Source organism: Dromiciops gliroides, chromosome 3, assembly GCF_019393635.1.
Source record: "Dromiciops gliroides isolate mDroGli1 chromosome 3, mDroGli1.pri, whole genome shotgun sequence".
NCBI classification, from domain to species: Eukaryota; Metazoa; Chordata; class Mammalia; order Microbiotheria; family Microbiotheriidae; genus Dromiciops; species Dromiciops gliroides.
Genome location: NC_057863.1, coordinates 393,633,861 through 393,646,853, shown reverse-complemented (window position 1 = coordinate 393,646,853; position 12,993 = coordinate 393,633,861). Strand labels below are relative to the sequence as shown.

The following is a 12,993-nucleotide window of genomic DNA, read 5'->3' as shown; positions in this document are numbered from 1 at the left end:
TACCAAATTCTTATTCTCCTTAATAAATGCTTAAAAGTCTAACTCTTGCTAAAGCTTATAATTTATTGGCGACCACTCATTAAATATTTTAGACAGACTAGCTAGAATTTTAGCCCTTAACAGTTGAGGGAATTCCCTAAATGGTAAATATCTATACCAATGAAATGACATACAAGGTTACAAAACAAAACAGCATAAAACAAATACAAAATTAAACTAGAAAAATATATATGGAATGAAAATTGAAAAAATAAAAACTGAAGCAAAGCCAAGTATGCTTAATTCAAAGTTAGAAATTAGGAGCTGTAGGGGGCAGCTAGGTGGCACAGTGAATAAAGCACCAGCCCTGGATTCAGTAGTACCTGAGTTCAATTTTGGCCTCAGACACTTGACACTTACAAGCTGTGTGACCCTGGGCAAGTCACTTAACCCCCATTCCCCTGCCCCCCCAAAACAACAACAAAAAAAGAAAATAGGAGCTGTTATCTGATCCAAATAGTGAATTCTATCAAATATTTAAAGAATAATTTATATGTATGCTACAAAAATAGAGAAAGAAGACACTGGCTAGCATAATGGATAAAATACTGGATTTGAAATCAGGAAAATCTCACTCAAACATTTACTAGCGATGTGACCCTGAACAAGTCATTTGTCTATCCTCAGCTTTAGTTTTCTCATTTGTGCCATCTTATTTTTCTCTACTGTCACAGTAAATCTCTTTTCTAAAAGCTTTTAAAAATACTTTACCTCACAGAGTTGTTGTGTAAATCATTTATTATAATATATACTATAAAACAACATTTGTAAGAAGGAATAATTTCAGAAGTCTTAAGAATTATGATCAATGAAATGATGAACCATGTTCTAAAAGATGAACATATATATGATAAAGAGTGCTAGCTACCTCCCGGTGACAGAGAAGTGATGGAGATGAGACATATGAGACAGTTTGGGGCATGATCAACATGAGAATTTATTTTGCTTTACTACATATTTGTTACAAGAATTTTGTTTATATTTTCTCTTTTTTCTTTTTCCTCAATGGGAGGGGAGAAGTGTGTGTGGGGAAATAAATATTGAATAACTGAAAAATAATAATTTTTAAAAGTAGTTGGTTTTTAAAAGGGCAAGGAGGAGGCATCTAGGTGCCACAGTGAATAGAGAGTTCTGGCCATGGAATCAGGAGTACCTAAGTTCAAATGCTGCCTCAGACACTTACTAGCTATGTGACTGTAGGCAAGTCACTTAACCCTGATTGCCTAAAAGAAAATAAAAGTTTTTTGTTTTTTGTTTTTGTTTTTTTTTTAAATCTCTAGGTATGTGTGAGTAACCACTGTAAACCACATAAGGACAGAGGCAGATCATTGAACTTTCCTAAGCTAGGTGTCAGTTTTTTGTTTGCTTCTTGGTTTTTTGTTTGTTTGTTTTTAAAGGAAGGGTAAAATGACTCCTTGAAGCTGTTTATTTTAGGAAACAAAAGAACAAAGTTCAAGCATATATCTTCTCTAAACTTCCACCTCCATCCCCATGTCAGACAAAGTTATATTGTCTGTATAAGTTTAATAATAATAATAATAACAAGGGACAGCTAGGTGTCACAGTGGATGGAGCATCAGTCCTGGAGTCAGGCGGACCTGAGTTCAAATCTGGCCTCAGACACTTAACACTTACTAGCTCTGTGACCCTGGGCAAGTCACTTAACCCCAAATGCCTCACCAAAAAACCAAAACAAAAAAAATAATAATAATAACAATAAATCAGCAGTAATAATAACAATAATATGATAGTGAATGCAAAGGCCAAGACAAAATAAGCAGAGAGAGCTCTGAGAGAATGGGTATATATTTTAAAGAGAAAAATGGCATGTTTCTTTCCTCCTACCCATTTCATTGGTCAGCTCTGGGTCATTTTATTAGTCTGAGTGTGGGAGGGAGGCAACTATACCTTATATAAGGGGTAGTATCTTATCACCACTTACTCTAGCAATGGGTTGGGAGTTCTTCCAGGGGTATAATTTCTCTATTGTGTGTGTGTGTGTGTGTGTGTGTGTGTGTGTGTGTGTGTGTGTGTGTGTGTGTGTGTATATGTATGTATATGAACAACTGGCTCTTAAAAGTTTACCAACACGCCTCTGGGTGCTTCCTAATGCCATAGGGGACACTTAATAGTCTTCTAGTCTTAGGGTCATAACCTACTGCACTCACACTGGGGAAGGGGCTATAAGCCCCAATAAGATTCTCCCTCACACCCTACAAGGGGCTACTCTAGTTGGATATCATATCTCCTTTGTCACTGAGATAATTATACCCCACATAAACTTCATAAAAACTGAAGTCTTTATGAGAAAAGGACCTCTAAGGTTGAGAGTTAGGAGCTACTCTTTGCTTTATGTGTTCTGTAGAGATATGTGTCACTACATTTGTGACTTAAGTTAGTGTTTACCCTATTTTCCCAGGAAAATTGTTCATCTCATCCCTGTTTCTCTTGTGAGCTCTCCATCACCTTCCCCTCCCTCCAAATGTTCTCTCACATCAACCCCTGGTGTAACAGTGGGCTCTCTATAAGAGGAAAGTGAGATGATATTCAGTGGAACTGATATAGTTTGGTGGACCCCTTGTAACATGGGGAGGTTAGTATCATTGCACTGTCTGGTAAAACCTTCTTGGTAAACGAGGTAAACTAGGGTAACCAACAGACCCAAAACCCATCAGTGATTTAGGAGGATGTCTACCATAAGCATGTGAAGACTTCCCCAAGAAGAATGGACAGATGAAAAAAATTTGTTCCAATGGACATGAAGGCTGCTGAAGCAGGCACTGTGGAATGCTTAGAACTTGGTCAGACAATGAAGACACCAAGGTCATTCACTGAATTGCAGGCCATAGCCAGTCATCCTGACTTTTGTCTTGCCACTGGACTTTGATAACTCTGGAAGAAAGAATAAAGCTGATGACTTTGTGTAACTTTGCCTCACTTAAATCCAATTAACTATCAAGTGATCACACCACAATGTCATTGGTCCTCTTTGAAAATGGACAAAAAGCAAAACCAACATCAAATAGCTATTGTTGTTGCTGCTGGTACTGTTTTTTTTTTTTTTTTTTTTTTTTTTGCTATTAGGCCCACAACTTATGGTTAGAAGTCAGAAAGTTATTACACAAGGGGAGTGATCTAAAAAACAACAGTCCTGGATTCTAGTTGTAGTCCCATGGGATTTATGGGATGCCAGGTCAGACAGCTGGGGGAGAAAAGCCCGAGCTCCCTATATCCTGAGGGGAGCTGCCCCGGAGATCCCAGGCTTGTCCTTCCAGGCCCTAGCATAGACTGTGCAGAGGTTCCAGGCATGCAGCAGGGGGGCCCCTCGAGCCCCGCTGGGCACAGCCCTAGTGCAGCCTGTGGATTAGCTTGGTTTGTGCGGAGGCACAGGGAGCCCAAGCTTTGAGGGGAGAGAAGGAACGTATATACAGGGGAGAAGACAGAGACGGAGGAGGCTGAGGCTATGTAAAGAGAGGGGCTGACAGAGACATAGAAAAAGCTAAGAGCGAGGATAGAGAAGATGCAGGGGGGTGGACAGACAGAGGAAGGAGCCCTACGGAGTAAGGGGCTTTTCAGGGTTCAGCAGCAGTACAGAGAGGAAAGTTAGATAGTAAGAGGGGTCAACAAAGTGAAAGGGCTTAGGGTTAGAAGAAAGGAGATGAGAAGTGAAAGTGCAGGGAAGCTGGAATGAAGGAGAAAAAGAGTGAAAGTTGGAGAAAACTGGAGGCTAACAGGTCCAAGCAGCATGCTCTAAGGCAAGAGGCCGCAAAGGCCCTTATATTAAAAGCAGACAGGTTGTATAATTTGCATTTCTTAACTCTTATCTTTTACATTGATTTTTATAAATAAATTCTACTTTAATTAAGAGGTTTCTTAATCATTGGCTTATCAATTTGTGAGCAGTGTAGAGAAATTTTTAAACAGCCCATATTAAATTAATAGCAGTCAGATAGCCAGCCAGTCAAAAGTCCCCAGATTAGTTCTCTAGTCAGATTAGGCCCCAGGCCAGGAAGTTAGCTAAAATATTTCTTACATTTGAATGGTGACCACAACAGGACTTATTGCCCAATTATAATTTTTCTAAAGTTATGATTTTTCATATAAATTCAGTTATAAATTTTTTTCAGATTAGATTGTTATTATTATTTTTACATTACCCTTTAATTTTCAGAGACCCTTCTATTGTTCCCATTGAGTAAACCTAGAATTATTATGTCTCATTCAGCCACTAATTATGAAAAGTCCTGTCACTGTTACTACCACCACCACCACCGCTATTACTACTGCTTCTACCAATAATGACAATAATGTTTTCCTTAACCTTCTGTTGTTAACTACAAAATAAACAGGTTTTCTACATATCATTTCATTAAGTTCAAATACCATTTAGAAGGGATTAGGGATTAATAAAATCTTAAAACAGTATCTGTTAAGCAACTATAGTGTGCTGAGCACTATGTTTGGTTCTAGGAGACTAATAAAGTTTAGATTGCAACATTTCCCTTGCCCCCAAGGACCTTATGCTCCAGTGGTAGATAATACATAAACACAGAATATAATAATCATATAATTATTATATGAATATGCTTTAGAAAATCAGTGAACTACACTGAAGGGGAAGGTTCTACTGATGAGAAATATAGGGAAAGATCAGAAAAGACTTCTTGTAGGAGACAGCAATTCAGTTCTGTTTTAAAGTACTAGTAGGAATTTAACTGGTGAATGCATGTGTGAGTTAAAAAATAATAAACATTAATTAAATGTGTATACTGTGCAAAACCTTGTGCTAACAGCTGAGTTTAAAATACAAAAGGCAGATGTTCCCTGCATTTACAAAGCTTATGTTATAATAGGGGAGTAAAATTATATATATATATATATATATATATATAAAATTAGATTATTATATATAGATTATATATTATATATAATATATATGTAGATTATATATATATATATCTCAGGGAATGATGTCTAGTCATGAGGTGTTTGGGATGTCACAGAAATATAGAATGAATCTATAAGAACGGACTGATACACCATTTCTAATAACAACGACAGCATTGATTTGATTATGGTTCCAGAGTGAGAGAATGGTAAGTGGGAACATACCGTCTCTGCTACAAGTAAAATATGATCATAAGTTTACTGATTATGGACCTTAGCCAAAGGATAATAATAAAGATAATTGGCACTAATATAGTTCTCTCGCTCTGGATGATTATGCATATATGTATTATGTATATATGCATACATGTATTATCTCATTTCAGTCTTCTACCAATGCTTTAAGTATTACAAGCATCATCTTAATTTTATAAGTGAATAGTTTGAGTCTCAGAAAGATAAAAATGACTTAACAATGGTAACATAGCTAGTAACTATCAGGGGCATGTTTTGAACATGGATCTTCCTTATACTGAGTCTAACACTCTGGATGTCTCCACCTCTCCTAAAATAATCACAAGTAAAATATCATATTTTTGCACATGGAAAAATGCAAAAGTGAGATAATTTTATGACATCCATTGAATTCTGAATTTTTGCTGACAATTAAGTATAATAGCTTATATTTGTAACTGGCCTCTCTCCACAGAGCTTCCCTATTCCCACAATACTTTGAAACTAGTCAGACTGGCGAAAGGATTCAGAATTGCTACAGAGAAAGCTGTGTGGATTTATACTTTGTGTATATCTCTTAAAGTACTTTTAAAAGAAGTTCTAGGGAAGCCAGCAAAAAGGAAGAAGTAAGAGAAAAAAAATGCCTGCTGAGTTTAGGGATTTCTTCCATGCTGTGCTGCATCCCAGAAGAGTTTGAAGAAGCCTAGGTATTTGCTTTCCTCCTGTCAAAGCCAAAACTTGGGTATTGCTAAGTCACAGTTATAGCTCAATGTGTTTCCATGCCTTCTGACAGCACTTGAGTTGGGCTTTCATTTTATCATGCCCTAACAAACCTGGAAGACAATACCTTTTCACATTAGAAGTAATGGTGGCACATCCCTGAAGAATTAATATTTTTGAGTAGGTAGCAAAGACAATCATGCAATCCTTATTAAAGAGATTGGAAAAAATCCTCAAAGTCCATCAAAACCAACTCCCTCTTTTTACAAACAAGATTAAGTGACTTTGCTAAGATTATACAAAGAGTGTCAGGATTTAAACCCAAGTTTTGTCAGTCCAGATATATGAAACAATCAAAAAGTGAGTGAGAAATGTTTTCATGGTAATCCAAAGGGGCAAATTATTCATCTATCATTTCTTGTTCTTTAAGGATGGGCTCCTAAGGATAGGACAGGATCCAGACTCATTACTCCTGCCCTGGAAATTGGGAGATAGTTGATTTTTCAGAGCACAAAGGAATGCTTGCCTTTTATTATAATTATCTTCCTATTGATCTTCCTTTTCAAAATTGTGCTTTTCCCATCATTTTATTTGCGTATTTGTGTATATGTATGCACATGTTTATATATATATGTAGATATGATCAATATCTGCTTATCATGAAAAATAGCCTACTTAGTAAGGAAAAAGAGAAGGGAAAATCTGAGTATTAATTTAAATAGCCACAAACCCAAATTTGGATATCTGGCATAACAGAAAATGTCTGACACATTTCTGTAGGTTTACCAGTTACCAGCAACTTAAAAATGACTGGCTTCATAAAATTCTTGTGACATGTACAAGTAGATATCACAGTCATCATTTTGTAGTTCATCTGAAATATAAATTAATTTACCCAAGGTCACAAATATAGTCAGTGGCAAAAATAAGACTTTATCCCAGATCTCTACTTTCTGGGTGCTTTACATTATATTAGACCACTTCAGAGAATTATAGTGAAGATGACTCCATTGAGTATGCCCCATTAGTATGCATTGTGTATAGACTATAGGATTTAGAGTGAAGAAGACTTGAGTTTAAGTCTTATCTCAGACACATACTGGCTGTTCAGCCTTGAGAATGTCACTTAATCTCTCTGAGCTTTGGTTTCTTTACCTGCAAAATGGAGATAATAATAGCTTATATCTCATAGGATTGTTGTGTCAAATAACACATATAAAATTCTTTGTAAACCTTAAAGAACTATACACAAGCTAGCTACTACCATTAGTACCAATACAAGGATGAAGGGGAAATCAACTTTTTAAAAACGTGAAAAGTAAAAATAACATAAAAAATACAATAGACACTTTGAATTTATACCTGGACAGAGGGTAATATTTTGATTTTGATTTTCTGACACAGTTTGATTTTTGAAAGTTAACAGGAAAGCATTTTCCTTTTGGCTTTCCTTTGGGGAAGAATTGTAGTTTTCTCTCTTTTCTTTTTTGATCCTGCCAAACCATAAATCAGATTAGACAAATGATTATCAAGGTCTTGTTAGCTACAAATTCTGATATATTGCAAACTAAGACAAGACCTGAAAGTAATCAAATGGCTAGAATTGTCTTATCCCTGGGATTCAGAAGAACAGGGAATTCAGAGTTGGGAATATTTTGTTCTTCTGCTTTTATAGTTCAAAGAAGATATAACTTACCCATGAATGTTTAAAAAAACCCACAAAATATATAGACATATATATGTGTATATGTTGTCACTTAGTCATTTTTAGTCATGTCTGACTCTTTGTGACCCCATTGGGAATTTTTTGGGCAAAGAAACTAGAATAATTTGCCATTTCCTTCATCCTTTAATTTTACAGATGAGGAAACTGAGATAAAAAGGGTTGTGACTTGACCAGGGTCACAGAGCAAGTGTCTGAAGCTGAATTTAAAATCAGATCATCTTGACTCCAGACCCAGCACTCTACCTACTGTGCCACCTAGAGGCATGTGTGTGTGTTCTATGCAAGAGCCTGCTTCAATTCTTACTGGAACAAATTAGGGAAGGAGATCTGTTCTAAGATCCATCAAAGGAAATCAAGAAGGAGGGGTCAAATAGGAGGAAAACAAGGGTTGAGCAATGCCACAGAAAACTGAGAGGAAAAAGGAACAAGGAGAAGATGGTGATCAATAATGTTAAAAGCTTCAGAGATAGCAAGAAGAATTAGGACTGAGAAAAAAAAAAGCACACATTTAATTTGGCAATTAAGACAACATTGGTAACTTTTGAATCATTGACAATTTTTCCCGTTCTCTTCATCTCATATCACTAATATGCCTTCTGCAACCATCTTCTCCATCATAAATGACTCACACAGAGAGGTAGCCTTTCTCATTGCTAAGACAAACCTTTCTACATTCACAAGTGATCCCACTACATCCTGTCTTTACCAGAAGATTGCCTCCTCTATAATTTTCCACTCTCTAATTTATATTTAATACATTTCTATGACTTGCTTCTAAACTGCCTAGAAACATAGCCATGTTTTGCCAATCCTCAAATAAACAAAGATCCTTATTTAATCTGTTAATTCCTGCTAATTATTTGCAATCACCCCATATCCCTTCCCCCTTTTGTGACTAAATTTCTTGACAAGGTCATCTACAGTAGGAATTTCTACTAGTTTTCTTCCCATTATCTTCTTAAACCTCTGCAGTCTGGCTTCTAACCTCATCTTTCCATTAAAACTACTGTCTCCAAAGTGTGATTAAGTTTCTACACAAAAAAGTTGTTTATGTCAAGGAGATGGATAACCTCTTCATTGATGTTGCTAGTATCTCTCTTCTCTCTTTTCATACAACCACCATTTTACATAAGGCTCTCATCATTACTGTTTTGAATTATTATACCACACTCATAACTGCTCACCCTGAATCCAGTTTTTTCCTCTATAAGCGGTTCTTCATATAACTAACAAATATTCCAAAAGCATAGGTTTGACCACTTCTTTCTCCTGCTCAAAAAGCTTTAGTGGCTTCCTGTTGCCTCTAAGTAAAATACAAACAACTGTGGTATTCAGAACTCTTCATAGCATAACAAAAATCTGTCTTCTAAGCTCATTGTACATTGTTCGCATTTTCACACCACTTGGTTCAGATAAACTGGCCTACTGCTGTTCACCCTACACAGTATACAATGTCCCATCTCTTTCCATTTACACAGTTTGTTTCTTGTCTCGAATTCACTCTCTCTTCAACACTCCCTTCTGAGGGAATTAAGGAAATCACAAGCTTCCCTTAATGTTGAGCTCAAATGCCACTGCCTTCATTAGGCTTCTATGATTCCTACACCAATCCCATAACTTTGTAGTTATTATATATGCATTTGCTATTGACATCTATTTACATGATGCTTTCTTCCAATAGAACAGATTTTTTTTCTAAGGCTTTGACTGATTTTTTTTTCATCTTTAAAGCCCCAGTTCATAACACAATAACTTACCTATAACAGGCAAAAAATAAATTCTAGTTGAATGAAAAAAATGGAGAGAGTGCTCATGATGCTTACATTACAGATCCATGGTATCATTGTCATGTGACTTTTAATTTTCTTTTATCTCCTTGATAAAGCTGCGTTCTCCTGGAGATTAAGATGTACATCTTATTCACCATCGTGTCTGATAGTACTTCCTCACTAAATGTGTCAAATTAAGTGTTCAATCAATGTTTCAAAAATTGTAAATCATTCAAGGTCAGAGATAAAAGGAACCTAAGAGATCATCTAGTTCAAACTTCTCATTTTGCAGATGATTTATGGAGACCTTACTGTAGTATGCTAAATTCTGAGGATATTACATGCTATAAGGTATGATCCCTGACTTTCTTGGACACATGGCCTAGTTGATGAGGCAAAAGCATATGTAAAACAATTTGTTTTTCAGTTGTTTCACTTGTGCTCAACTCTTTGACCCCATTTCAGGTTTTCTTGGCAAAGATACTAGAGTGGTTTGCCATTCCCTTATCCAGCTCATTTTTACAGATGAGGAACTGAGGCAAACAGGATTAAGTGATTTGCCTAGGTACTTAGTGTCTGAGGCCAAATTGGAACTCAGGAAGATGAGTCTTCCTGATTTCAAGTCCAATACTCTATCTACTGTCTCACCTATCTGCCCCTACATACAGTACAATATGTGACAATGCCAGGCCAATGGGAAAAAATACTCAATCCATAATGAAATCACCTGAAAAAAGTGGAAATTAGCATCTATTTGATCTTGTCAAATATCTACTGTTTCAAGTGGTCATTTACACAAAGTGTTAATAAAAAGTTATTGGCTGAATGAAGTTTTCATCTTAATGTATGACGATGTTCAACCCCAGATGGCCTAAGTTCTCTTTTGAGACTCCTCTTCATTCTTTCATAGTTATGGCATGAATGACTCCATAGTCATTCAATCAGCAATAAAGACATTGCTGTTTGGGTGCTGTCTCATTTCTTTACCATCGGCATCAAAGAATGGAATAATTAGCCAACCAATCATATTATTTTGATCATACTTTCCTCTATACCCCCTGAATCATAATGTGTTTATTTATTTCTTTGCAGTTTATTTCCTCAAAACAAGGACCTTAGTAAGATGCCTTTAGCTCTTCTTTAAGGCCTGTGTAATTGTCTTTGAATATATTGTTTTAGTTGAATGAATGCCATTAAATTTGGTTGTCATGTTTTTATCATCACTGAGTTATTTCAGGAGGTCTCTGTTTCAAAGAATATGACACTCTATATAAATCTGAAATGCTTTTCTATGTGTCTCACTGTATCTCAATTGTCTGTCTGTCTCCCTCTCTATGAAAAGAATTACAGTATGTCAGCAGACTTCGGAAAATATTTTGAAATGTGTTTTCATCATATATTATGAAATTTATAAAAATAAAATGATGTACATAATATTCCACTATGATCACAAGATCAAGAACTCCCAAGAAGGCTGAATTAAAAGATATACTAAAGATAATTTGTTAAACAAAAATACACAGTATATATGAGATCAAATAAGTGGACTATACACCTTATAGATGAGAAGCCACAGGATTATAAAGAGCCACCCAGGAAACTAAAATTAAGCAAATAGTTTTGTGGGTTGTTTTTTTTTTTCAGTAAGTCAATCAATAACCATTTATTAACTCTGTTTATTAAGGATGTGTTCAGGGCATATATGTGTTAAGTCAGAAAAATCTACATTTAAATCCCAACCTGACACTTACTCACTAAGTGAACATAGAGAAAATCACTTAATTTCTCTGAATTTTGGTAAACTCTTTAAGACTTATCTTGGAGGAAAAAAAGACTTATCTTGGGCAGCTGAGTAGTACAGTGGACACTTCAGATCCTGCCTCAGATACTGACTAGCTACCTCAGTTTCCTCATCTGTAAAATGAGGATAATAATAGCACCTATCTCTCAGGGTGCTTGTGGGGATCAAGTGCGATAACATGTAAAGTACTTTACAAATTTTAAGATGCTATAAATGCTAGTTATTATTATTATTAATTATTATTTATTCAATTATAGGTGCTTTTCTACCTCTGTATGTAGAAGTTCCCATAACTATTAATTCACATATTATTGATGATGTGCCCAACACTGTAATACAGACTGTGGTAAATATATATATATGGAATAGGGGCAGCTAAGTGGCACAGTGGACAAAGCACTGGCCCTGGAATCAGGAGGACCTGGGTTCAAATCTGGCCTCAAACACTTGATCCTTACTAGTTGTGTGACCCTGGGCAAGTCACTTAATGCTCATTGCCCTGGAAAAAAAAAAGGAAAAAAAATATAGAACAGCCATATCCTTCCTTTTTATGGACAAATATTGGAGTTAATAATAAAACTCCAATTTTTTTTTTTATTTCATCTTGTGTCTAGAAAGAGATCTAGCTAATAAGTATATGTGGCATTCTACCTGGGTATCCATTGTCACTTGGGGGCTCATTATAATTAGACAGAGGAACAAATTCCTTATTTTCAAGCATATACTTCTTGGCAATGGGCAGGGACAATAGCCTGATATGATGGATCAGTGTGCCAGCTGTGAGCCCCAGAGAGCACTGGTTCAGGTGGTAAAGGGCTATAGAGCTGAATAACAAAGTAGGTAGTGTGCAGGGTTAACCCCAGTGTGATCAGGACCTTGTAAGCAACCTTGAGCAGAGGATGTCGGGGTGGTCCCCTCTGAGGTTCATTCTTCTCTAACAGCTGTTTGATAAACTTTTCAATTGCCTTCTCTGACATTCCACACTGATGTCCTGTCTGCCTCACTAAATCGATGGTCTCTGAAAGTTTATAATAGATCCCGAGCTCATTGGCAGTAAGATCTCTGTCTTCTAATATGCAATCCATACAAAGTCCTACTTCACCCTGTGTCCCCAGGGCTGCCTCATTGCCTCGGGGGATGGCAGGAGCCTGGAGGGGTGTTTTTTTGTTTTTTTGTTCTTTTTGTGGGGCAATGGGGGTTAAGTGATTTGCCCAGGGTCACACAGTTAGTAAGTGTCAAGTGTCTGAGGCTGGATTTGAACTCAGGTATTCCTGAATCCAGGGCCAGTGCTTTATCCACTGCGCCACCTAGCTGCCCCGAGTGGTGTTTTTTGATAGCAAAAATCTGGTGACTGTGATCATCAGCACTTATATTTACTGTATCTGTGATCTCATATAACAGAGCAGTGTGAAGGAATAAGGGAATCTGTCCATTCTCAAGAATATGAAGGAAGAACAAAGAAGTCCTTTCTGGGACAACAAAGTCACAACCTGGTCAGGATATGAAAAACTCCTGGGCATTTATAAACACATTGACTTTTTACCATAGTACCTTTCCTATTCCAGTTACCACATACATGTGAACTGAGAATATAAATTTCTCTGATTCTACCTATGACCAGGTGAGGTTGGCCAATTGATTTTTAATTTGGATATCTTGGACTTTGGGACATATTTTTGGCATTAGTGGTAAATATTCTATATATTAAGAAAACGCCTGGTTTAGGTATTTTTATTTTCCTTTTCACATAGTTCTAGGGGCATGGAGCACATATTTTTGAAGTTGGAAAAGGGCTTTGAAGGATAATACATTGTTTC

General features: G+C 36.4%; 1 protein-coding gene across 1 annotated transcript; it reads right to left on the bottom strand.

Annotated features, from left to right (window-relative positions):
• Window positions 1-3,174: 3,174 nt before the first annotated feature.
• LOC122747664 (bombesin receptor-activated protein C6orf89-like) lies at window positions 3,175-12,261 on the bottom strand. The gene is given in 3 exon segments (XM_043993568.1): window positions 3,175-3,500; window positions 11,828-11,949; window positions 11,951-12,261. Coding segments are annotated over 3 exon segments (759 nt in total).
• Between the last annotated feature and the right edge of the window lie 732 nt (window positions 12,262-12,993).